Source organism: Eublepharis macularius, chromosome 2, assembly GCF_028583425.1.
Source record: "Eublepharis macularius isolate TG4126 chromosome 2, MPM_Emac_v1.0, whole genome shotgun sequence".
Taxonomy (NCBI): Eukaryota; Metazoa; Chordata; class Lepidosauria; order Squamata; family Eublepharidae; genus Eublepharis; species Eublepharis macularius.
In genome coordinates, this window is record NC_072791.1 from 117753448 (window position 1) to 117778060 (window position 24613).

The following is a 24613-nucleotide window of genomic DNA, read 5'->3' on the forward strand; positions in this document are numbered from 1 at the left end:
TTTTTGGCTGTCCATGGTATCCGCAAAACTCTCCTATGCACAGCTTTGGCCGCTCCTTTTGCATCTATTCACATCCACAACTGGATGTCCTTTTGGCTTTATTCCAGTCCCATCATTAAGAATAGCGCTGTTTGCACTTGTCCTCAGCTCCTCCCTAGTAGCCAATTGAGTGCCATCCGACCTGGGGGTCCTGTCTTCTAGTACTATATCTTTTTTCATTTTGGATTTTCTCATCTTAGGGTTTTCAAGGTAAAAGATTAGCAGAAGTGGTTTACCATTGCCACCTTCTGCTTCGCAGTACTAACCAGAGTTAGTTGAAGTGACACTGCCGTTGTCTGTGAAAGATCCTCCACCAGTGTCACCTTCGACTACTGCTGCTGCCCAGCAGCTAACCTTCAAGAATTCCTCCGCTCCCATCACCTTTGGAACATACAATTCTGCTGATGTGACCGTTGATTCCTGAAGGGGGTGGATGCATCTTAGTTTGGTGTCTCAGCATTGACCATTCTGCCTTGAGTGACTGTTCCAGAAGTTTAGACTCTTTACCAAGCCTGTGCTCCTGACGGTGTTGCTCACCACTTCACTGACACACTCAAACCCCCTCACTGCATTAAGGTGTGTATCCAAGAGGGAGACTTGTACTGATAACTAAAAGTAGATAGGGTAAAGGCAAGAAAGGGAAGCATTATCATTTGACAATTGCTTATAAAATTTGAATCAACCAGTTCCAAATTAATTATGTCTTGCCCATGGTTAGTCCATGATAGATGTATAACAGCTTTCCCATGGAAACCTGGAAATCAGATGTACTTACCAGCATGTAATCCTGATCATGATTAACTGCTTTTGATAAAAGTTGGTGTCTTCATACACCTCTGGCTGAATAGGGCCTTGAGAATGAAGGAAACTCTGGGGATCATGGTTCCCAGGGGAAGAGTGTTTTGGGAACTGGATGAAGGAAGAAAATTCAATGATATACAGAGACAGATATAATACTTTAGATGTGCTAAGCTGGGGAAAGCAACCCTTTTGGCCAGTATGCTGAATGAAACAGTGTCTACTGGTGAAGATGTCAAAGTGCTAGCAAACAGAAGGGGCAGGGGAAAAAATGAAGGTTGTGCTGGCTATAAAGGTTTCTTCACCTTGGAGGAGGGCAACAATAGCTTCTTCTCTTCAGCTAAACATTCCTATATCACATGCTGAACAGCTTTGCTGCATACTTGTGTAGTAGAGCACCAACTATTTGGGCAGTGCTACTAGCATTCACTGAGGGGTGGGGTCACATGGCCATCTGGTTGATGACATCACTGCTCTAGGTAAAAAATTCCCAGGACACTGCTCTGGAGTAGATCAGAGAAGCTTCTGTGCCAAGCAAAATAGTCTGACATGCTGCCATTCACCACATGTGCCATGGCTGCCTTTCCCTGTACTAAAGTTTAATAATTCATAATATAGACCAAAATATGCAACTGTTTTCTGGGGCTCCTCAGTTGCCAGCCTTTCTCTCCTGTGTTTAACATTACAGTTGTCAACCCACATTGGTCATGGGAGGGACATCAAAGAAGGCGGTGCCCATACTGCTTTGTTATCAAAGAAACAAGGGGGAAGATACATATGTTGTCATCTCACATTCACCTACTGATCCAAGTGGCAGGATCCTTTACTTTGTGTACACATGTGTAAGTGCCAGAGCCAGAGTGTCAACCAATACACGTACATTGTAAGAACACAAGAGCTTGTTGGATCAGTCCAGGCTAGATCTAGTCCAGCAACTTTTCCCACACAGCAGCCAATCAGCTGCCCCAAAAGGCAGACAGGGCATAGAGGGAGAGGCTCTTCGTTGCTGATGCCTCCCAGAGCTAGTATTCAGAGATTCTGAGACTTCCTTCAGAGCTATGGCTAGTGGTCTCTGGTGGTAGGAAGAGGAGCTAAGTGCTCATGTCACCTTCAGATTGATGTGTAAAAAGGTAACTTTTAAAACAATTTATCTTAATTTCATCATAGTCCTGTTGATATTATCTCATATTAATCACTTAGTTTATTTTTTGATTTTTAATTTCAGGGAATAATTAGATACTTTAATTATTTGAGTTAAATCTTGAGGTCATTTTCAACCAGTTGAAGGAGGTGGGTTGGATGATTTTTTTTCGATTTTCCACACTTGTGAACATGCCGTATACTGTCTCACACATGCACCTTGTTCCTGAGAGTCTCTGTTCCCTAAAGTAGCATTTCTGGGAGCTCAGTGGCTGAATATAAGATCCCTCTGGATCAGACCAGTTAGTGATCCATTTACTCCAGCTTCTAGACTAAATGAGAGCCAGCAAATGGGGCACAAAGGTTGACCCCCCTCCCCCAATGCTGCTTGTAGCACTGAGTTTTATAAGTTTACTGCTTTTGAATATGGCATTCTGTTTACTCACCGTGATTAGTAGCCCCTGATGGACCTTTCTTCCATGTATCTGTCTCACCCCCTTATAAAGCTGTTTATGCTTGTGGCCAGCCCTAATACTCCAGATTGGCCTGATCTCACCAGAGCTTGGAAGCTTACCAGGCCGGTACTTGTATTGGGAGACCACCAAGGAAGACGGGCTGTTATACAGAGGATGGCATTGGCAAAACACGTCTACTCATCTCTTGCCTTGAAAACCCCATGAGGTGATTATGACTCCAGGCATACTTTTACCCTGACCCGAACGGCAAAAGTTAGTACTGTCTTGTCAGGTCTCTGGTTAGTGCTTGGATGGGGGAATCACCAAGGAAATCTAGGGTTGCTATGCAGAAGTATCCAATGGGAAACCACCTCTGTTCATCTCTTGTCTTGAAAGCCTTATGGGGTTGCCATATGTTGGCTGCACCACTTTAAGTTCACTTTAAGTTCCTGTTAGTTTACTGACATTCAGAAAATGGAGTTGTCACAACCCCCTTTCTGTAGTTAGTTAGATTTTGCCTTTAACCTTATTCTTATACCCTCCTGGTAGATTGCTGCCACCAGGAATTATATTCCAAAATAGTTAATTTAAATTTCCCCTTTAATAATGTGCCCAAGCATCAGGCTCCTTTGTGGGACTATATGGCCCAGAGGATAGGAATGGGATATAGGAATAACATATACTCTGAGATGAACAAAAAAAAAACCCTTTTATTTTTACAAGAAGCGTATCGGTTTCATACTGGTTTCAAAGATATTGATTCTTAAAGTTTTCTTACATAGGCTCAGTCACACAGATATGTATAACGTTCTCTCTCAGGCGTACACACAGTTTGCTTGCTTCAGATATCAGTCTCTCACTCAAATATACATAGACTTTCTCTCTCAAGCACCCACCTGCCTAACTGAACTAGAATGAGAATCCCCTCAGACTTTCACACAGCTTGCCTGTCTAAACCAGAATCAATGTTTTCTCTCAGAAATACATAGACACCCTCAGAGTGCACACAGCTTGCCTGTCTAAACCAGAACCAATGTTCTCCCTCAGAAATACATAGACGCCCTGTCATCAACCAGTCATCTCATTCACTCACTCCTCTCTTTCAACCCCACTCTTCATATGTATCACACCAAGCATTTAAAGAAACATTTAAAATCGTTACAGAAGTTTATAGTATTATCTTAATATGAAGAGACTTCCTTTTTAGGCCTTGGTGTCGTGGTTAAGCACGCGGGACTCTAATCTGGAGAGCCGGATTTGATTCCCCACTCCTCCACTTGAAGCCAGCTGGGTGACCTTGGGCTAGTCACAGCTTTCTGGAGCTCTCTCAGCCCCACCCACCTCACAGGGTGTTTTGTTGTGGGGATAATAATAACATACTTTGTAAACCGCTCTGAGTGGGCATTAAGTTGTCCTGAAGGGCGGCATATAAATCGAATGTTGTTGTTGTTGTTATTGGATTGTGCTAACTAATGTTGACAAAGACGTTTTCAAGCGTTTCAGAATTTAATACTAGAGAACTACCATAACTGATTTGGAAATAGGTGTAGGTGGTGCTGGGTTGGAGAAGGAGTATTGTTTACCTATAAAGATATGAATGGGACCTGCTTATGAAATTTCTTGAAATGGTTCCAGTTTAAATGTCCAAGTATGCAAATAAGCTGGAAGGGATTGTTGGGTCTGTTGCTAATATCACAGTTGCTGCAATTGAGAATGGGACTAGGGGCCCATGTGTCTTGGGGGCTCTTCAGCACTTGTATATGAAAGAGGATAAAGTGGTATTTTACTGTTACCTTTCCTAGTGCATTTGGTTTGCTGGACAGAGCCACACTGATCTTTATCTATTCTAGTTTTACTCTGGTAGGTTTTGCATCTGCACGGTTGTACAGAGATGTTTAACACTTCAGTTAAGGATTGTCTTTTCATTTTGAAAAAGCTGGTGAGCTCCTTGAAAAACGGAATGATTCTATTTTTTGGTTTAGTTTAGATTTGTTTTTCTGTTTCCATTAGAATAGTAGTTTTAGTGCCAAGCTAGTAAGTGGGGTTGAGAGCACTGTTTCAAATTTCTCACATTTCCTTAACTAACTTAAAGTTGGCATGTTTTAGTAATAAACATTTTATTTCTTAATCCGTTATGAACATGTGACTCTCTTTGTTAGTGTGCCTCAATAAGATTTGGAAGTTTTGCAGAATTTCCTTTGAGCAGGTTACTGTAACTTTTAAAGATAGTGGCGACACAATGATCTTGCCATTATAGATAGTAGTATGCTGATCTTACCATATTGGACTAAAATATTCATAATTCATATACCACTATGTCTTGGAATAGATTTTTATTGATGCTCAAATATTGATTGAAGTTGACCTAAGATTTTGTCTTTGTAGTACTTCCCCTCGTGTTGCTAAAGGAGATTGCAACAGGATGAGTCTCCATGGTGCTAGTGGTGGGCATGAAAGATCACGAGACAGACGTAGGTCGAGTGACAGATCACGTGACTCATCACATGAAAGACTAGAGTCTCAACTCACTCCGTGTATCAGAAATGTCACTTCACCTACGAGACAACATCAGGGAGGTATGTAATGAGGGAGTTATGCCTTAGAGTTTCCAAAATATGATCTTGTTCCTTTTTGTAGAAATAGCATTGCTAATGTTTTCCCGTGTAAATGTTTTCCCATGGGTATGAGTTAACCTCAGACAAGACAAAACATTCCACAGGAACTGTTAAGTCTTTTACAGATGAGGCTTGTCATGCTACATTTTGCTGGCCAGATTCCTCAGTGGCATTACAAATGCTGCTCCACTTTCTGTTTTGTAAGAACCACTTTCTGTTTAATAAGAGCCAATATAAATGCCCCTTGGAGGCTTAATGGCCTGTGTGGAAAAATCTCATTCTTTCTTCCTGTGTTTGTGACCTGTTCTAGTTTGCTTTTTTGGGCCTTTACAAGGGCAACCGGGCTTATGTTCCTAGGACTGGAGCCTTTTAAATTCATCCCAGTTTCCTTTACTGGAATTGTAGCTTTCTTGGTTAAAAATGTCTCTGCAGCATAAACATGTGAAGTGGAAAATATTAAATACTGACTGTTAGCCTAACATGAGAGGCAAAATCTATCAGTGGTAGACTGGGAGGCCAAAATGGTCCAGGAAACCCTGCCCCCCTATACTTCTTCACTTGATGAGTAGAAGAACTGGCTTGAGGGAAAGAGGTACTGCTCTGCTCCATTTCATGGGCTGTGTCTTGCCTGAAGGGGCACAAAGTGGCACTGGGTACTGCTGAGTGCCCAGTGCCCATGTTTCTCTTACCTTACGGTGGGCAGGCAGCCCTCCAGGACAGCAACCCACTGGGATTTTTCCTGAGAAAGGTAATGGCAAATCAGCCTCTAGAATATTTTAGAGGGATGATGGAAGATGTCTGTGCTTGTAAGTCTTTCTGTATGGACTTAAATGAATGCAGGAGGATGTGTGCTGCACGGATCACATATGAAAAATCATAATGCATACTATGGTTCAAAATGGATTCAGTAGCCACTGCTTTTCTTTCAGCATATTCCTCTATCATATACTATGACAATCTTGTCTGATATTGAATTAAGTGCTCTTCTGGCAGTTGCTCGCTGCTAGAAGATAGTAACTGTAAGGATCTGCCAAGTAACTGTAAAAGACTTCACTGCATGACTTCAGGAACTGCATATGTTAAAGTACTTTATTGATAAGCTACTAGAATCATACCCCTACTGCATTCCTTGCCAGGAATGGTGTTTCTCTACAAGCACATAACATATATAGGGTTCTAAGCACAACCTAATCCCCAGAGTCCCCACTACCTTCCAGAAACAGCTAAATTCAAGAGATTAGCAGCAGGACAAAGCAGAGATGATGTGTTGGAAACTTCAAGGCCGCGAGGCACTGCTTCCCAGACTAAAGAGAAACACACAGATAACAGTAGAATAGCTCCCTCCCTTGCAGACTTGCACATTCCAGTCAGAGAACAGCTTCAACCCCTATCATCAGAGTCAAATGGTACACAGAGCCTTGCAGAATACAAGCAGTACTCAGGAGCTTGCAGAGTATGACAGGTGACATCCTGACATCAGTAGATTAAGTCAAATAGCATATGTCCCTTTCAGAAGGGTTGCTGTTAAACATTTTAAAAAAATGAATATACTTTTGTTGCTTCTGGAAAATGAGATGATCAAACTATGTTGCTTCTGGAGAATGAGATGACCAAGCTACAGGTTTTTTTAAAAATCCTCAGATTAGATTTAAAGAAAAAACCTAACATCAGAATCTTTCCACTGGTGTACTATATTTGGGGTGAGCTGACTGTACTTCCTACTTAAAAAGTTACATACCAAAATGTTCTTACTGAGAGCATGAATGCTATTTAGCAATTCACAGTACCAGAGGAAGACCAGCTCTTAGTGCTTGGGAGATTACACCAGTTAAGAAGAGGATTCTGTACAGCTGTAGAACAAATAGTGGCAGGTCCTCATCTTCATGCTGTGGTGTCTCTGATGCCTGTAGATCCACAGGAGTTAGCCGTGTTTATCTGTAGTAGCAAAATGGCAGAGTCCAGTAGCACCTTTAAGACTAACCAACTTTACTGTAGCATAAGCTTTCGAAGACCACAGTTCTCTTTGTCAGATGCATGGAGGATATGGAGAAACTGGCCAGATATATATAGGTGGTGAGGGGAGGAGGGAGTAGATGCAAATCAGTTGCTTCTGATAATCAAATCAGTGCTTCGATAGCAGCTACTGGACTCTTGCCACTCTGATGCCTGTGTGTCCAGTTGATCGAGATGGTGCATAGAGACCTCTGCTGCTGTTCAGACTGCAGTATCCCATTACAAGCAGCCACAATCAATATACAAGGACACATAATTGAGCCTTTGCTGTCACTATACCACACCCATGAAGGCAGAGAAATCATTGGGTCCCACTGGCTTAGTACAGTGACATACACTTTATTTTGTTCTAATTATATTAGTGTGTAAAATGTTGTCTCTTTCATTGCAGAGCGTGAGAAGGATCACAGCTCATCTCGACCAAGCAGTCCTCGTCCTCAGAAAACCTCTCCAAATGGTTCCACTTGTAGTCTTGGGAACAGCAGTAGAAACAGTAGTCAATCTAGCTCAGACGGGAGTTGCAAGAATGCTGGAGAAATGGTTTTTGTGTATGAAAATGCCAAAGATGGATCTCGGAACATAAGGACCTCTGAGAGAGTAACACTTATAGTGGACAACACTCGATTTGTTGTAGATCCTTCTGTGTTTACTGCACAACCAAATACAATGTTGGGCAGGTCAGTAGACTCTCTGAATCATTGCTAAGAACTAATGCTTCCGTTTCACGTTTTTCTTTTGTTCTGCTTAAATATATACTTCTGCTATGAAAATATTGTGACTCTTACATCCTGTCAAACATTTCAGTGCAATTTTCCAGGGGCATTTCCAGTACAAGTCCTGAACGAAGTTCCATTGACGCCAATGGACTTTGAAGGTGTAACTCTATTTAACATTGTACTGTTAGTCTTTTACGGTGGTTGTTCTTTCTCATGAACTGCAGTTTGTGTTTTTTTAATCCTCAGGTAAGCCCATCTTTAGTTCAATTAATTCAGAAGAAAAATAGCTTCTATAACTTCCTCCTCATCAGTTATATTTCCATGTATGTTTCTGTCATTGACAACTTGAGTACAATTACACATGGCAGTATAATTCTGCACTAAATTATCAAATACACTCTCGGGTAGTATTAGGTACTTAGGATACAGATGGTGTATCACATTAGCTACTGCTGTCTGCTTCTCTGAAGCAAGACTTGGAAAAGGCCGTATTTATGCATCTTTTCCTTAATAAGGTAAAACTACCCAGTTTGGCCTCAGTTGACTTTAATACCTTGTGCATCTCCATAAATTTATATCTGGCATAAATTTATATCTGAAATTGTTAGTTTAAAGACTATTAAGTGCTTTTTTCAGCTCTCAGCCTTCAAAAGGTCTTTGTGTCTTACCTATTATTTGAGAGACATTTGGGCTATTGCTGGCTGTTGTGTTTTCAATAAGAGGACTCTATTGTTCACGTCTTCTATCCAGAATGCTAGTGATGCACCAACATCTTTTAAACTCTGCATGTGTGTGCAGCATTTTATACAGAATGATAGCAATACCAGGTCTAAAGAGCATAACCTGAAATATATGTTCCATGTTTTGATTTTTTAAAAAGTTTACAACTCTCAACCTGATGAAGAGTTCTGATTAGCTCAAAAGCTTGAACAATGTTTTGTGTAATTTTGGTTGTTTCTAATGAAAGGTATTTACATTATTTTGTTCTTGCTGCATTAGAGGAAGTGTTTAAGGTAACTTTATAGAAATGCTCAGGAAAGTTGGAGCTAAGTCTAAGAGAAGAGAAGCCTTTGTGTACCATTCACAAGATGCATGTCATTTAACTAAAGGCATGAATATCCTTGGCATTTATTGTAGATCAAAATGATTATGTCATTTTATTAATTCTTTTGCACAATCTGCTTACAACTATTTTCATTAATAGTAGAGACCCATGCATTCTTGCTAAATAGACATGTTTAAAATACAAGGAGATGATGCAAGACATCTGTTTTCTTTACAGCTTCAGCTTGCTAAAGAATAGTAACTAACTTCTTCAAGGACTTATAAGCAATGTCTTATTTTTTATATAGGATGTTTGGATCAGGAAGAGAGCATAACTTCACACGGCCCAATGAAAAAGGAGAGTTTGAAGTAGCTGAAGGAATTGGCTCCACTGTTTTTCGTGCTATTCTGGTAAGATAACATTACATGTAGTTCCAGCTGTGTTCACAGTTGAATATACAAGAGAGAGAGATTTTTAATGTTTTTGTGGACTGCCTGAACATTGCTCCCATTATTTTCTGAGTCTATGTAGGTTTGTAATCAAGTTTGAATAAGGGTCCCTGCAGGACAATGCTTCATTGTGGATGACAACCCTCTGTTTCATTCTTCCATGAATTGAATTACATTTTTTGTGATAGGAAAATCTTTTATAGTGCAGTTGTGTTTCCAGCTGTATAATCAAAGGGCTTAGATATTAAAAGCCAAGGAGTATAAAATATATCTATCTAATCAGTTCAGGTGATTCTAATAATGTCTTGGTCCTATGTAAGAACATATTTTATGGGCCTTTTGTAAGACAGTGAAGCAGTTGAAATAACTTCTTTCAAAAGTGTTTTGCTCCCTATCACAATGCTGAGGGCATTGGCTCTAGCCCAGTTGTTGCCTTCAGGAAACCCTTTTCACGTCAGCTTGGCTGGCCTAAAGCCCACTGCAGAGGACCCTGGCAAGCATTCTGTAGAGCACATGGTTCCCAGGTGTAAGGGGGTGGTAATGGTCAGGCTTCACCGTTGCCCTGAATGAATTGAAAATGTTCTAGAGTGTATCCAGTGCTCTTGTGGCCGCCCTTTGCTCAGGAGAAGCAGCAAGCATGGGTGCAAAATTTCTATAGAAAGCCTGTCTGCCACTACAGATCTTGTAATTCAGGTTTCCTGAAACACAATTAGAGAACTGTTGCTATAGACCAGTGGCCTCCAATAGGCTACTTGAACCCACAAATGTCGTGGCTTGATCTATGGAAGGACAAACCAAATGTTTGAGGGAGAGAAGAAGAAGTAGATAATGGGTGGCAGATGGGGGAACGAGCGAGAATATATCTACATACAAGGAGCAAATGTGGGTAGATAGGGCAAGGAATGCCCATCTTGAATACAAATGCCTGCCAGATGAATATGTCTGAAGCGTGTATATATATATATAGCCAGAGAGAACCAAAGAAGAGGAGAAACTGAGAAAGGAGGAGGGACACACACATTAAAAGGGCAAGGCTTTACAATAGAGTCCTGTGTTAGAGGCTAGGATAGGGGTTCCCAACATGGTGTCCAACACCTATTCTAGTGCCCACCAAGAGTTGTTAGAAAGTGTATGGGGCTGTGTGGGGCTCTTGCCCAGCAAGGCTTCTGGAGACCTATTGGCAGTGGAGATTAAAATTGTTTCAGCTGCAGCTGTCATTTCAATGTTGGTTTTATTCTTTCCCTCTCCTCTTTCCAAGTATATTTTTAAAATTATCCCTTTTCTACCCTGCACCTGGGCTTCCTGTGTATGTGCGGCTCTGCTTCCTGCAGCAGCCATTTTGTAGTTTCATCCACCACTCTGTGTCAAAATTCCAAAAGTGCTCACAGGCTTAAAAAGGTTGGGGACCCCTGAACTAGGGTTTAATGGTGGGTCCTGGGTATGAAAAGATTGATTGCTGCTGTATGCTGTTTTTATGTATCTGAGAAACAAGAAATACAGAAGAGAGTTAACTAATGGGGAAACTGAGTTTAAACAAAGTTAATTTTAAAATGGCCTAAAAACCTGATCTTGATGGGGAAGCAGACTCAAGTGGCAGCACCAAAGATGCAGGGGCCATCATCAGTTTAGGCCTTGTAAGCTAAGGACAACACTTTGCATTGTACCTGAAAGCTAATAAGTATCCAGAGTAGTCAGTCACAGCCAGTAGTCCTCTGTGATTCTTTCAACCCACATCAGATGGGAGAGGACTGCTGCATCTTGGATTGGCTCAGATTTATGGAAGATTTTTAAACACAGTACTTTGTGAAGGTATGATAGTAACATGGGGTTGGAGATGCTCTGAATACATCTTGCTAGCAGTGAAGCCTTCTGCTTGTGCAGGGAGCCTTAGTCTGGTGCAAGATGCATATTGTATTGAAGAAAGGGTTTTCTGTGACAGAAATGGTTCATAGGATTTGACCTCTAGTTTTAAGAGCTGACAATATTAGGACTTGGATAACTGAAAATGCTTTCAATAAAGACTAGAAATGGTTTCCCCAGTATTATCAGTGTAACTTAACATTTCTACTCTTTACTTAGGATTATTACAAGACTGGAGTGATACGTTGTCCTGATGGAATATCTATTCCTGAACTAAGAGAAGCTTGTGACTATCTTTGTATTTCTTTTGATTATAGTACTATCAAATGTAGAGACCTCAGTAAGTATATGTGAACTGATTTTTTACATGTTTAAATATTTAAGATATTTTTCTGTGACTATAAAATATGTGCACCCACAATACTTTTTGGATTGGGAGATTTAAAATGTTACATTCTGCTATTGCAACATGTGTTTTCTGCCTGTTAAAAGACATTGTAAGGTTTAAGTCTTAAAAGAATAGTAAGACCTTTCAGAATGATTTTCCTTACTTGGCTTGATTCTTGCTTCCTTGTATTCAGTTGAAGAATTGGAGGCATTTTGTGTGGAAGCATAAGGAACTGACTAATAGCTCAGAAATTCATCTGTTCCCATCTTTCCCAAACTTTCTGTAATTATGACTTGATGCTTTTGGTTTCAGGTGCTCTTATGCATGAATTATCAAATGATGGTGCTCGGAAACAGTTTGAATTTTATCTTGAAGAAATGATACTCCCTCTGATGGTAGCCAGTGCTCAAAGTGGAGAAAGAGAGTGTCATATTGTGGTACTCACAGATGATGATGTGGTTGATTGGGATGAAGAGTACCCTCCACAGATGGGAGAGGAGTATTCACAAAGTGAGTGAACTGGTACTCTTGAAATTGAATTTGGGGTATCCTTCCAAGATACTGCTACCAACTTGTGTTTTAAATTTTGTATTTAAGCCATTGATTCAATCTTTGTTTTAATTCCATTAGCAAAATTAAATTGTAGTGTACTTAAGTAAAATCAACAGAGAAAATGGTTCAGGTTGGAAAGCTTTAATTCATTGATTACCAAAGGGTGACATCAATAACTTGTTCCATTGTTTGTGCAATTAATAATTTCTCATTGATTAAAATGTTCTTTGTTTTGCTCTATCCAGTTACCACGAAGTATGAAGGCTGTAAGAGAAATGACTGGAAAGAGATAGCAAAGCTTTTCACGGTCCGAACTTGATTTTTTCGTATCTCTGAGGGTCATTCTTTTACTTAGCAGAGTAGATGCAAAAGATATTCTTCTAATTTGTTTGTAAAACAGCATTGCAAACATTTTATTTCTTGTGCAGTGTGTTTTGCTAACATTAACTTTTATTGTGGAAATAGGATTAAAGACTATAGTATACTTATTCAATGAATGTATTTTTCTTAGTTATTTACAGTACAAAGCTCTACAGATTTTTCAAGTACATCGAAAACAGAGACGTAGCCAAATCAGTCCTGAAGGAAAGGGGTCTTAAGAAGATTCGATTAGGTATAGAAGGTAAGGGATTTGGAATTTCTTCCAGAGCCAAGCCACTAGCAAATTGGGTACCTCCTCTACAAAACTGAAAGAAGGGGTAGTACAGAGACAAGCATCAGACCAGACTACAGGAACTTTTATTCATGTTAATGTTGCTCATGAAAAGCCCAATTAATTAAAATAGAAAGCTTTGGGAGCAATGAGGTGTGATCCTTTGTGTGGATCTTTCTCCAGAAGGTGCTTTCTGTGATTAGTACTTGGCTTAGAGTATCTTTTTCCCATCGGATCACTCTATTTTGGGCTCTTTAAGGAATCTCTGGTTTTGCTTTTCTTGTTCTGATCCTATGTAGCAAGATGCTGCTTGTGGGTACAGAGTGTCAGTAATCATTTCAGTGGAAGGGTGGACAAGTGGTAGTGGAAATAGAAATGGTGAAGTTCTTCAGTGCAGCCCCAGGCAGAGTCACTGAGAAACTGATGCTGGCTGACTGCTTAATGTATTCTCTGTTGGGTTGCTGGTGGTGAAGCATTTCAGAACACCTCAAGAAATCTTTCTATTACTATTGCAGGTTACCCCACGTATAAGGAAAAGGTTAAGAAGCGACCTGGTGGAAGGCCAGAGGTAATCTATAATTATGTCCAAAGACCTTTCATAAGGATGTCGTGGGAGAAAGAAGAAGGGAAAAGCCGACATGTTGACTTCCAGTGTGTAAAAAGTAAATCTATTACCAATCTGGCAGCGGCTGCAGCAGACATTCCTCAGGACCAGTTAGTAGTGATGCACCCCACCCCCCAGGTGGACGAGTTGGATATTCTGCCCATTCATCCTCAGCCCAGCAACAGTGATGTGGATCCTGAGGGACAGAACCAGCCACTCTGATCCAAATGCTTGTTTAAACAAAAGCATGCTATTATAAAAATGAAGATGCTGTATTGAGCTCATACTGCACTGCAATTCCAGCTTCTCTCCATTGTGTAATGAACATAAAATGTATTAGGATATTGCAGTATGGACTTAACAAAAGACCAAAGTGGGATCTGATTGTGGTTTTTTAGGATTACACGTGTAACATCCTGAGGTTTGGTTATATACCTGCATTTGTTTACCAGTAGGTTTTGTGGTATTGGTTACTTGTATGGTGGACTGTCCTCAACCCAAGGCTCTCAGAAATAGCAGGAGTGAGAGGCTACTGTTGATTCAGTATTTTGTTACAGTGGGCAAAAGACAGACTTAAAATTGATAGTGGCACTTTATAAATGGTGGACAAACAGAATTCTCAAAGCCATTTTTATAGTCATGCACAATGTTGACTCTTACGGAGCGCTTCTATCAGACTTTCTATTCAGCTAAATGTAAATAGTTTGTTCTGAATAGAGGTGATGAGTCTACTTAACTTTGTTCTTTTATGGATGAGCACAAAATTAATTCTTGCCACTTGGGTTTTATGGATTTTGAGGCTACAATTCAATAACCTTTTTAAAAAAAATTTCTTTGTGAGCCATGTTCAAGGGTCAAGAACAACTGATAGGGGCTTTATCTGAAAATTTTGCCTTACCTTAAATCTGTTCACAAAAATATTTATTTACTGAGTTTTTTTCATAAGTGTCACAGAATAAGGAAATGCAAATTGTTCACTCTTCATTTATTAACTGATTGTAAACTCAAGTTTTTCATTCAAATAAAAATTTCCATTATTTTAATATTATCTGTGGGGCAACTTATTTAGTGCATTTTTCTAAAAGTGACTATTGCAAACTCTGTTCTGTCTTTCTGGTCTTAACAGAATACAGTGTTCTTTAAACGTATGTTCTGAACCTGAATATGTCTTATGCCAGTGTTTTCAAAACCAAACCTCTGGGAATGAATAGGAGTGGAGAGGAGGTGGGAATGTGTCCAACTCCTCTGCCATGTCCTTTCCCAACTGAGATGAGGGAGCTGAGGCTCCTCTCCCATTTCATAAGGTTGAATACTGAGACTTGCCTTGGAGTCATGACCCACTTTTGGGGCTACAGTCCGCAGCTGGAGAACAACTTCCTTACGCATAAGACTCTTGAGGGTCTATTTTCTCTTCAATACTCAGTTCTTCATTTGGTGTTACTAAAAATCTGATACATCAAAATATGTAGACATCTGTTACCTGTAATGAAGGTAAATCCAGCACAGGCTGTCGATTCCCAGGGCTCCTGCTTTACCAAGATGCTAAATTATTGACAGTAGTATATGCAAGAAAGCATCCAAATGTACAAAAACTGAGAGATAAATAGTATTAAGTATAGAGTTACTCCTGATATGAGACACAATATGTATCGCTTGCTTTGCCGTAACAAGCCCAGAAAGATAAGTGGGTTTTCTCTTCTAAACTTGCTTCCTGTTAGTATTAGACATCTATCCAGGACTGATAAACACTGTTAATGCAGGAGTGCATTTGAGACAGTTTTAAGTATTTTCTCTCTTCAGGTTAGCTTGATATGTTGACCTTTATATAGTGAGTCTTGAGGTAAACCTCTGGAAGAAATTAACTGAATGTACGTGAATTGAAGCAGTTCACAGTCTTTCCTTCTCAGATTAAATGTCTTCCACCTATTGGCAGAAGAGATAATAAATAGGCCAATATCAGTGAAGAAGAAATGAAACCTTGAAGGTAAGGCCTATGCAGAGATGAAAAAAATGAAAGCCTGTCCTCAAGTCCTAGTTGACTTATGGTGATCCCTGGAGGAGTTACCATGGCAAGAGACTAACAGAGGTGGTTTGCCACTGCCTGCGTTTGCAACCCTGGTCTCCACAGGAGGTCTCCCATCCAGTTACTAACCAAGGCCAACCCTGCTTAGCTTCTGAGATCTGAGGAGATAAGGATGTCCAGTTCAGGGCTATGCAGTAAGATACTCGTGCAATATGAAATGTTGCACTACCCTATTTCATAAACTTGTACTTTCCATCTGGTTTTGTCAATCTTCGCTTCTGCTCTTCATAGTCTTGAATTTCATATTACCCAAGTTGTAAAAAAAATCCAGGCTGGACATTAGTACTGTATCTGCAAAAGTGAGGCTGGGTTAACTTTAGGGGCTGTTGGTGCCGAACACTGAAGCTGTTGAGATATCTAATAATAATATATAATAACATTCTAGTTGTATACCACCCTTCAGGACAACTTAATGCCCACTCAGAGCAGTTTACAAAGTATGTTGTTATTATCCCCACAACAAAACACCCTGTAAGGTGGGTGGGGCTGAGAGAGCGCCGGAGAGCTATGACTAGCCCAAGGTCACACAGCTGGCTTCAAGTGGAGGACTGGGGAATGAAACTGGGGTCTCCAGATTAGAGTCCCGCGCTCTTAAACACTACACCAAACTGGCTGTCTCTGCTTAGTGAAGCAGGAAAGCCATGCTGGCTGTCACATACAGGCCTACTTCATCTATGCACCTGGAAAATTGCTTCAGTACAAAGGTGTTCTTTCTACTTATCTGTAAAGCAGGAACGTGAGAAGTAAGAGCTGGAAGGGTTTGTTTCATCCTGCCAGAATGTGATTACCTTTTTCCTCAATAGACCTTGTTTTGAAGAGACCTTTCATATGAGTGTCTGGTTCTTCTAGGAAACATTAAGGCAGGAAGATTAAACTATATGGTTTGGGGAGTTCAGTTAACTTTGTGATCCCCTTTCCAAGTATAATGAACCAAAGGTGGCAGCAAAATTGAGAAGGCGGAAATGATGGCAATGATAGGTAAGAAACTCCTTCAAATTGTGCCCTAAGTATTCAGATGCAGTACACTATTGGGGTAAGGAGCTATGAGGTGTGCATAGCAGTTGTATGAAGATTCTTGTATGGTTTTAGTTGTCTCTTGTATGTGACAGGTAATTAAAGATTTCATTTAGACTGACTGCCCAGAATAGATTTTTGCTTAGATTTTTAGCAATTGCTATTATTTCTAACTTCATTCAGAAACTCATAAGTAAACCAGAATTTAGAACAAGGGAAAACATTTTATTTTAAAAATATTCAACTGTCTAATACATTACACTTCAACAATATTTATAGTAAAGGATCTTACAAGAAACAGCTTTATGATACAATAGTATAAGAATATCCATTATCCACATAAGACCTCTTCTGTAGTGTAAAAACACACCATATAGCTGAAATGACCAGTGCTTGGTTTGCACAGTGATTTTTTTTAAAAAAGTTACACAAGAACAGAATTCAAAATATACAGTTAGTGCAGGCTATACACAGGCTAACCAGATCAATTATGTGGGAACATTGTAGCAGGTTGATCTCCACTTGGTCTGAAATTACACATGGGAGAAAGATGACTGTTCTCTTGATATGGCTTTTATGAAATTAAAACATCAAAGCAATTCAACAAGCTTCACAGATTGGAGAACTCCACCAATAATGCACTTGGATATATAATAATAATAATAATAATAATAATAACTACACTTATATACCACTCTTCTAGACAGATTAGTGCCTCACCCAGAGCGGTTAACAAGTTAGTGTTATTATTATCCCCACAATACAGCTGGGGAGCTGGGGCTGAGAGGAGTGGCTTACCCAAGGCCACCTACTAAGCTCATGGCAGTAGTGGGATTCGAACCAGTTGAGTGCTGATTCGCAGTCGAACCACTTAACCGGATGTCAAAGCTATTGGGTAGTATTTACAAGGGCCACGGTAAGTCACTAAAATCGACAGGACCCCCAAGACCTGCATCAGCTTCCAAAAGACTCATGATCACTGCCATCGCAGCCTCATCGTTGCTAGGGCTGCTGGAGCCTTGGTCATTGTCTATCATGTCAATGCCTATATGAGAATTTTCCCCTGCAAAGAGAGCAGAAACACTTTAAGTTGTAAAGAGAACTGAGTTATGTATACTTTTGAGAGCAGTGGTATGTATTCAGCCCTGCAGTTTCAAAATTTTTAAAGGTACTTGAGGGAGGCAGCAATTTTCCATTGCTTTCCTCCTCCCTCTGCAGATGCCCACCCCCATCTTCCACTAACCCTCAGGAAGAAAACCGGGCTGCAGCAGGAGGTAGAAGTCCTACTCTGTGAGGTCTGCAGACTACTGGAAACACATGGGTATGTTTAAACTGATAGCTGAGTGAAAGAAACAAAGCTAAGGAGGAGCTAATGACAGCCACCCAGTACGGACAGCTGGCTGCATTACATTCCAATAAAATGCCAGTGTTGTGTGTCTTACCAATAATCGCCTTAATCCGTGAATACCTAAATGTTGTCATTCCTTTCTGTAAGTGGGAAAAGGTAGCTGATTTTTATGGCTGCCAATAGTTTAGTGTTGTCTTAGACAATCCAGGACCTAATCATGACACAATCATTGTTGCCTAATGAAGTAGATGAAGCAACAGGTGATACGTATTGATAAACTTATTCTCAACATAGCCCCAGAGGGAATAGTGGGGGAGAGGGAAAAGAGATGGTCTCCTGCTTGTCAGCATTTATTTTTTAAGGAGATATAAATTTAATTAGCTTGACTTTGAATACTTGTTGCTTTCTTTAGATCTTACAGTGTTTATATGGGAAAAGAAACAGTTTTTTAAAAGTTGTGAAATCTGCTTTGGATGTTAAGCAGCAGCTGGAAAAATAACAATTCAGACTAACTAAGATGGAATGCACATCTTACAATAGTGGCTGGGTTAGTGATCACTGAAATTACTAGGATTCCCTCAAACTGTTCAACGCACTCTCCCTATGGAAAGATACTTTATCCTTGGATCTCCAGAGCCACCTTTCCCATGGCATGAACTAGATTTTAATGTCTTCAAGTCCTAGGCAGTGGACGCTGATAGGTACAGGTATTATATTCTGTTCATCCTAACCCTTTTTAGTCATCTATTTTCCATTGTTCTGCTTACCAAGAATAGAAGAGTTATCAGAATATGGATAACCTGGATTATCTTGGATCTGTCCTGATAGTAAACTGGCCGGAGGAATGTCTGGAGTTCCACCATTCAAAATCTAAGAAGAAATATATGAAAACAATATTTATTTACAAGCATAATCTGTGTGCTGTAAACTGGTGTCTTTAGCTATATTACATAGTGCCTAACAGTTCTGATGTAATGTATTCAGAGGATGGCTTTTGTGGAAATCTCTGTGGGTGCCTACACATGAAATGTACATATTGTCCCTATATCTGACTCCAACTTCATTCTTTTTTCATAGGTCTGTTTTTGAACAAAATGCATGGACAGCTCACGCAGAGGAAATGTCTGTGTATATATGATTAGGGGAAATAATTTCAAAAGTTTTCCTGTGGTTGCCAAATACTTAGTTTGAACAATGTTTTACTTTCTGAGACATTTCATACCTAGTTTAGCATATCATATTCTATTTCCAAAAACATTGAAGATACTAACTTCTAAATTTCCATTCCTCTTTTCTCTGAATGATTAAGGTGCATGAAGTTTAATGTTTCAACATAAATTTTCTGAAAATATTAAATGTAGAAAAATGTCAAAGACACAGCATGATGAAAACTTCTATCAAGTATAGAATGCCTTTTTTTCTGCTTTTAGGATGATAGATATTATGTCCATGGCTGATTCCGCACACGTTGGATAATGCAGTTTATCAATCGTTTGAGGTGGATTTGGAACGGGCACACACAAAAAACCCGCTCCAAATGATCTATAAAGAGGATTGGAAGTGCATTATCCAATGTGTGCGGAATCACTCCATGTTGCTTCATGTCCATGAAGATCCTCATCTGCTTCTCCCATTATTTTAATCTTCAATCTTTGTTTCTATCTACAGTTGTGGAAGCCCCTTAAACATCTTATGATGGAAAAAGTAGGATATAAACTTTTTAAATAGTTCATGCAGAACCATAAAGTTAACATCATTATGAAATCCACCATTATGGACTCCTTCCTGGAATAACTATAACTTGTAATGGTTTGGAGCCAAGGCCTTTGCTTTCTCATAACTTCTTCTGAAACCTGTAAATTTCTGTGAAATCCAATGGTAGCTGTCTGTGGTTTTATCACCTGAATTGGTTTTGTTTTTAGAGGCAAGAGGGATAGTTTATCTGTCAGATCTTAGGTTGTGATTACTGAAAATGTCTCTCTTTCCCCCATCTTACATTAATATCCTGAAAACACATTACAACAGAATTACTCAAACTAATGTTACTGGGAATTAAAATATGAGAATGCCTAATATGTATGAAAAATTATCAAGGTGAATCAATCAGAATTTTCTTTACAAGTGATTCAGGCCTACCCACAGGCTGATCAAGTTGTCACAAGGGAGCTTTCTTCCCAATGAAGGCTGCTGATCTTACGAAAGGGAAGATGAGTCGTTCACCATTTGACAACTGCAATTTTTAATAGCTATAGTCATCTAATATTATATTAACATCTTAGACATGTTTAATAGTTACTGCATGATATATAACTCTTAAGTTGTTCTGCAGGTACAGAATTTTTGTGGTGATCTTAGGTACTGGACTTCTATTTTAGGAATGTAACTTCCCTTCCCTGCCCCATGGTTCAGAAACCTCTCAGGAATAGCCATGGGCATAGTGTTGAAGACCTGAGGGAGATCAGCAAAAATAAAACAGAGTTTCGCTTACCGTAACTGCTGTTCATTGACGTCTTCTGTGCAGGCACACATGGGACTGCGCACGCGCGGGCCTGCCGACCGGACTTTTTTCTCTAGCTAAATGTCCACTAGGGGGCGCCCAACCGGCCAGTGCGCATGCGCGGTCCTTCCCGCCAATATTACATCCAGTGGGCGCCTTCACCCTCCAGTTTCTCCTATGCCGCTGACCCCCAGAGAAAATTCACCTGGAGGAAGCATAGCGGGGTAGGAGGGAGGGTCTGTGTGCCTGCACAGAAGATGTCAATGAACAGCAGTTACGGTAAGCAAAACTCTGTTTTCATTGTCCGTCTTCTGTGCAGTCCCACATGGGAGACTCACAAGCCGCTTACCTTGGAGGAGGGTATGCTTCTTACAAAAAAAGCGACTGCAGTGCTTGACCAACCGCCGCCTCTTTATGCTCCAAAGTATCCAAGGCATAGTGTTTGGCGAAGGTCTCAGACGAGGACCACGTAGCCGCTCTGCAGATTTCTCATATAGGGATCCCTCTCAGGAAGGCCGCCGAAGAAGTGTGGGCTCTGGTGGAATGAGCTCGAACTTCTAGAGGACACTCAACATTCGACAGTGAGTAACAAGTCTTTACAGCCATGGTAACTCACCTAGAAATAGACTGAGGAGTAGCAGACTTCCCTTTGCGGGAGCCTGCATAACAAACAAAAAGACTATTAACCTTTCTGAACGACTTGGTTTTTTGAAGATAGAAAAGTATCGCCCTGCGCACATCTAAGGAGTGCAAAGCCCGCTCCGAGCTGTCTGTAGGCGAACGAAAAAACACAGGTAGAATAATGTCCTGTGACGTATGAAATTCCGTGGCAACCTTACGCCAGAATCTCAAATCTGGTCGAAGGACCACTTTGTTGGGGTGCACCTTGAGAAAAGGAGGATCTTGTCTAAGGGCCGCCAGCTCACTAACTCTACGGGCCGAAGTAATGGCCACCAAAAACGCCACCTTGAATGACAAAAACTTCAGGGTGCAGGATGCCAACGGCTCAAACGGAGCCCTCAACAGAGCAGTCAGCACCAACTTAAGTGACCACTGGGGTACAATCTCCCTAACCGGGGGAAACGTATTGTGTAAACCCTTAATGAAGGACTTGGACAAACTATGGGAAAAAACCGTTCGCCCATCAACCTTCGTGTGAAACGCGGAAATGGCAGCCAGGTAAACCTTCAGTGAAGAATTAGAAAGTCCCTGATCCTTAAGTGTCAAAAGGAAATCAAAAATAGCCCCCAAATGGCAATTCCACACATCCAACCCCTTGTCAGCAGCCCAAGACTCAAAACGTTTCCATTTAGCTGTGTAGGATTTACGAGTACTATCTCGTCTGGCATTGACTAGGATTTCTGCCACTCTGTCAGACAGCCCTGGGAGCCCCGAATAAGCCAAGCCGTCAGCTTCAGTTTGGGTAAATCGTGATACAGAACCCCTTTGTAGGGAAGGAGATTGGGAACCAGATTGAACTGATAAGATAAACCCTGAGAAAGCTGCATCACCAGATGAAACCAAGGCTGATGTGGCCAAAAGGGAGTGACTAGGATTACGTGGGACCCTTCCCGGAGAATTTTGCTGACCGTCCGGGCAACCAACGGAAAGGGAGGGAACGCATACAAGAGAACCCCCGTCCAGGAGATCTGGAAAGCGTCCCCCAAAGAGTTTAGACCCAGACCTCCCCGGGAGCAGAACCGAGGGGCTTTCCTGTTGCTTTCTGTAGCAAACAGGTCCACTTCGGGGAAACCCCAAGTCTCGAACACTTGTGGTTGTCGTAGGTCAGACGGCTCAACTTTCCACTATCACATTCGAGGTCCCTGGAATGTGAACTGCTTGCAACGAAACTCCCTTGTCTAACGCCCATTCCCAGATCCGTATCGCTTCTTCGCAAAGGGCTTGAGATGTGGTGCCCCCTTGTTTGTTCAGATAGAACATGACCGTGCAATTGTCTGTGAGGATCTGCACTGTCTTGTGTCGTACTATATCTGTGAATGCGATAAGGGCAAAACGGATAGCCAGTAACTCTAACATGTTAATATGGAGACACCTGTCTTGCTCAGACCAAGTCCCGTGAGCCCTAAGAGGACCGCACTGAGCACCCCAACCAATGGTGCTGGCATCCATGGAAATGGTGACCTGACACTGAATAGTTCCAAAGGTAATCCCTTTAAGAAGATTACCCTCAGAGAGCCACCACTTCAAGGAGCGAAGAACTCCACGGGGAATGGAATACTTCCTGGTCTGAGGGGCTGAAAGAAAATCATGGACTGACAAAAACCACAATTGAAGTGGTCGCATGTTCAATCTGGCCATAGGGGTCACAGCCGTGGCTGATGCCATTAGGCCCAACAGCGTCTGGATGGCCGACGCTGGTTGGAACCGACACCTGGAGAAAAGAGCTACCATGCGCTTAATACGTAAAGCACGTTCCTGGGGCAGCAGTCCCTTGTTCAATATCCCATCTAAGATCATGCCTATGAATTTTGCCCTCTGAGAGGGAACCAAAATCGATTTTTGAAAGTTAATTAGGAGTCCCAGACGAGCACAAGTGCGCACTACCAGGTCCACGTGCTCACAAAGCAGGTCCAAGGACGGGGCTGCCAAAAGCCAGTCATCCAAATAAGGAAAAATGGAGCATCCCTGGCGTCTAAGGAAAGCTACCACTGGAGCCAAGCACTTAGTAAAGACTCTAGGCGCGGACGACAGCCCAAATGGCAGGACCTGGTATTGAAACACTTTGCCATTACAAAGAAACCTCAGGAACTTCCTGTGCTCTGGGCGTATGGAAATACGCGTCCTTGAGCTCTAGGACGGTGAACCACATGTTTTCAGGCATCAGTTGTAGGACCATATGTAAGGTTAGCATCCTAAACTTTCTGGGTCTCACCGACTTATTCAAATTTCTAAGGTCTAAGATGGGACGCACTCCCCCATCTTTCTTGTCGACTACGAACATCCTGGAGTAGAACCCAAGAAGGGGTTCCCCCTGTGGGACCTCAACAATAGCCCCCTTCTGTTGTAAGGCCAGTACAGCAGTCTGGAGCCTCTGTGAGGAGGAATCAAACGAGAAATCAGGGAGAGACAACTCTGGATAAACTTCAAATTCAATTTTATAACCAAACTTTATAACATTAAGAACCCAACTGTCAGCTTGGATCTCCAGCCAGAACGAACTAAACGCAGCTAAACGGTCTCCAAAGACCACGTTTTGGTCAACGGCTAGTCAGAACTGTTTAGGCTGGGAAGCCGGATCTTTATCAGCCGGATTCCGATGATTCTGTCGGGGACGGTAGTTGGATCTGCGTCGCTGATACGAGCCCGACTGCTGATGAGGCTGCCTGAAAGAGCCATAGGGAGGATACGGTTGGTACCTCTGGTTTCGGTTCCGATAGTAATAAGAGGAATGGTATGGAGGACGGTTGAACTGAGATGGTCTTGCGTGGACGATGCCATATGACCGAGCCGTCAAACGGTCCTTTCGCTTCTGAGACAGATATTCATCTGTCTTGTTGGAGAAGAGGGACTTCCCCTCAAAGGGCATATCCTCGACCCTGCTCCGGGTTTGAGGAGGTAAAGCAGTCGTGCGCAGCCAGGCATGTCTCCTGAGAACAACGGCTGAGGCCAGAGCCCTGGCTGAGGTCTCCAGGTTGTTGCGATCGGCACTAATCTGCTGTTTAGACAGGCAAAGTGTCTCATCCATAATAACTTTAGCGAGGACCTTCTGGTCATCAGGGAGCTTATCAAGGAACACCGCAATCCGGTTCCACAGGAATATTTGATAGGCCCCCATTATGGAAGAATAATTCGCGATCTTCACTGCCAGAGCCGCAGAAGGGTAGATCTTTTTTCACAGAGAGTCCAACTTTCTACTCTCCTTATCAGCAGGCACAGCATGGGAACTTTGTCCCTGAGTGGATTGCATCTCCTCAACGACCAGCAACGACGGAGGAGGATGCATGAAGAGGTAGGCACAGACATCATCCCGAGTCTTGTACAGGGCTTCCAGTCGACAAGAAGTAGGGTGAATAGAAGCAGGCTTCTCGCATACTGATGTAATGACCTCCTCCAGACCCTCTATAATGGGGAAAGCAATTGAAGCCGGATTGCCTGAGTATATATGGTGCAAGATCTTATCCTTGGGCTTCGGGTTGACTGCTGACACTTCCAGCTCCAAGGAGCGAGCCATTCTCATCATCTGCTCCGCATAGAGGCGGAAGTCCTCCATTGGAGAAATCCTGCCGGAACCGATAATGATCTCATCTGGAGACAGATCCGATGGGGGGCTCGGGCTTTGATCCCGGTCCGCCTCCGAACAATGGTAGCTACGTTCCCGCCTGGG

At 41.6% G+C, this 24613-nt stretch overlaps 2 protein-coding genes across 11 annotated transcripts in view; one reads left to right on the plus strand and one right to left on the minus strand.

Moving 5' to 3' along the window:
* BTBD10 (BTB domain containing 10) overlaps window positions 1-14369 on the plus strand; it is a 51161-nt gene extending 36792 nt beyond the window's left edge. For all 6 annotated transcript variants that reach the window (XM_054972568.1, XM_054972572.1, XM_054972573.1 and 3 more), the window contains 7 exons: window positions 4818-5008; window positions 7452-7737; window positions 9129-9231; window positions 11350-11470; window positions 11831-12028; window positions 12582-12692; window positions 13238-14369. In XM_054972568.1, the coding sequence (XP_054828543.1) occupies window positions 4818-5008; window positions 7452-7737; window positions 9129-9231; window positions 11350-11470; window positions 11831-12028; window positions 12582-12692; window positions 13238-13548 (1321 nt within the window). In that variant the 3' untranslated portion in view covers window positions 13549-14369. The remainder of the gene's footprint in view (window positions 1-4817; window positions 5009-7451; window positions 7738-9128; window positions 9232-11349; window positions 11471-11830; window positions 12029-12581; window positions 12693-13237) is intronic.
* A 2282-nt stretch (window positions 14370-16651) lies between these two features.
* BMAL1 (basic helix-loop-helix ARNT like 1) overlaps window positions 16652-24613 on the minus strand; it is a 94741-nt gene continuing 86779 nt past the window's right edge. For all 5 annotated transcript variants that reach the window (XM_054971483.1, XM_054971482.1, XM_054971485.1 and 2 more), the window contains 2 exons: window positions 18539-18641; window positions 16652-17486 (listed from right to left, as the gene is read on the minus strand). In XM_054971483.1, the coding sequence (XP_054827458.1) occupies window positions 17326-17486; window positions 18539-18641 (264 nt within the window). In that variant the 3' untranslated portion in view covers window positions 16652-17325. The remainder of the gene's footprint in view (window positions 17487-18538; window positions 18642-24613) is intronic.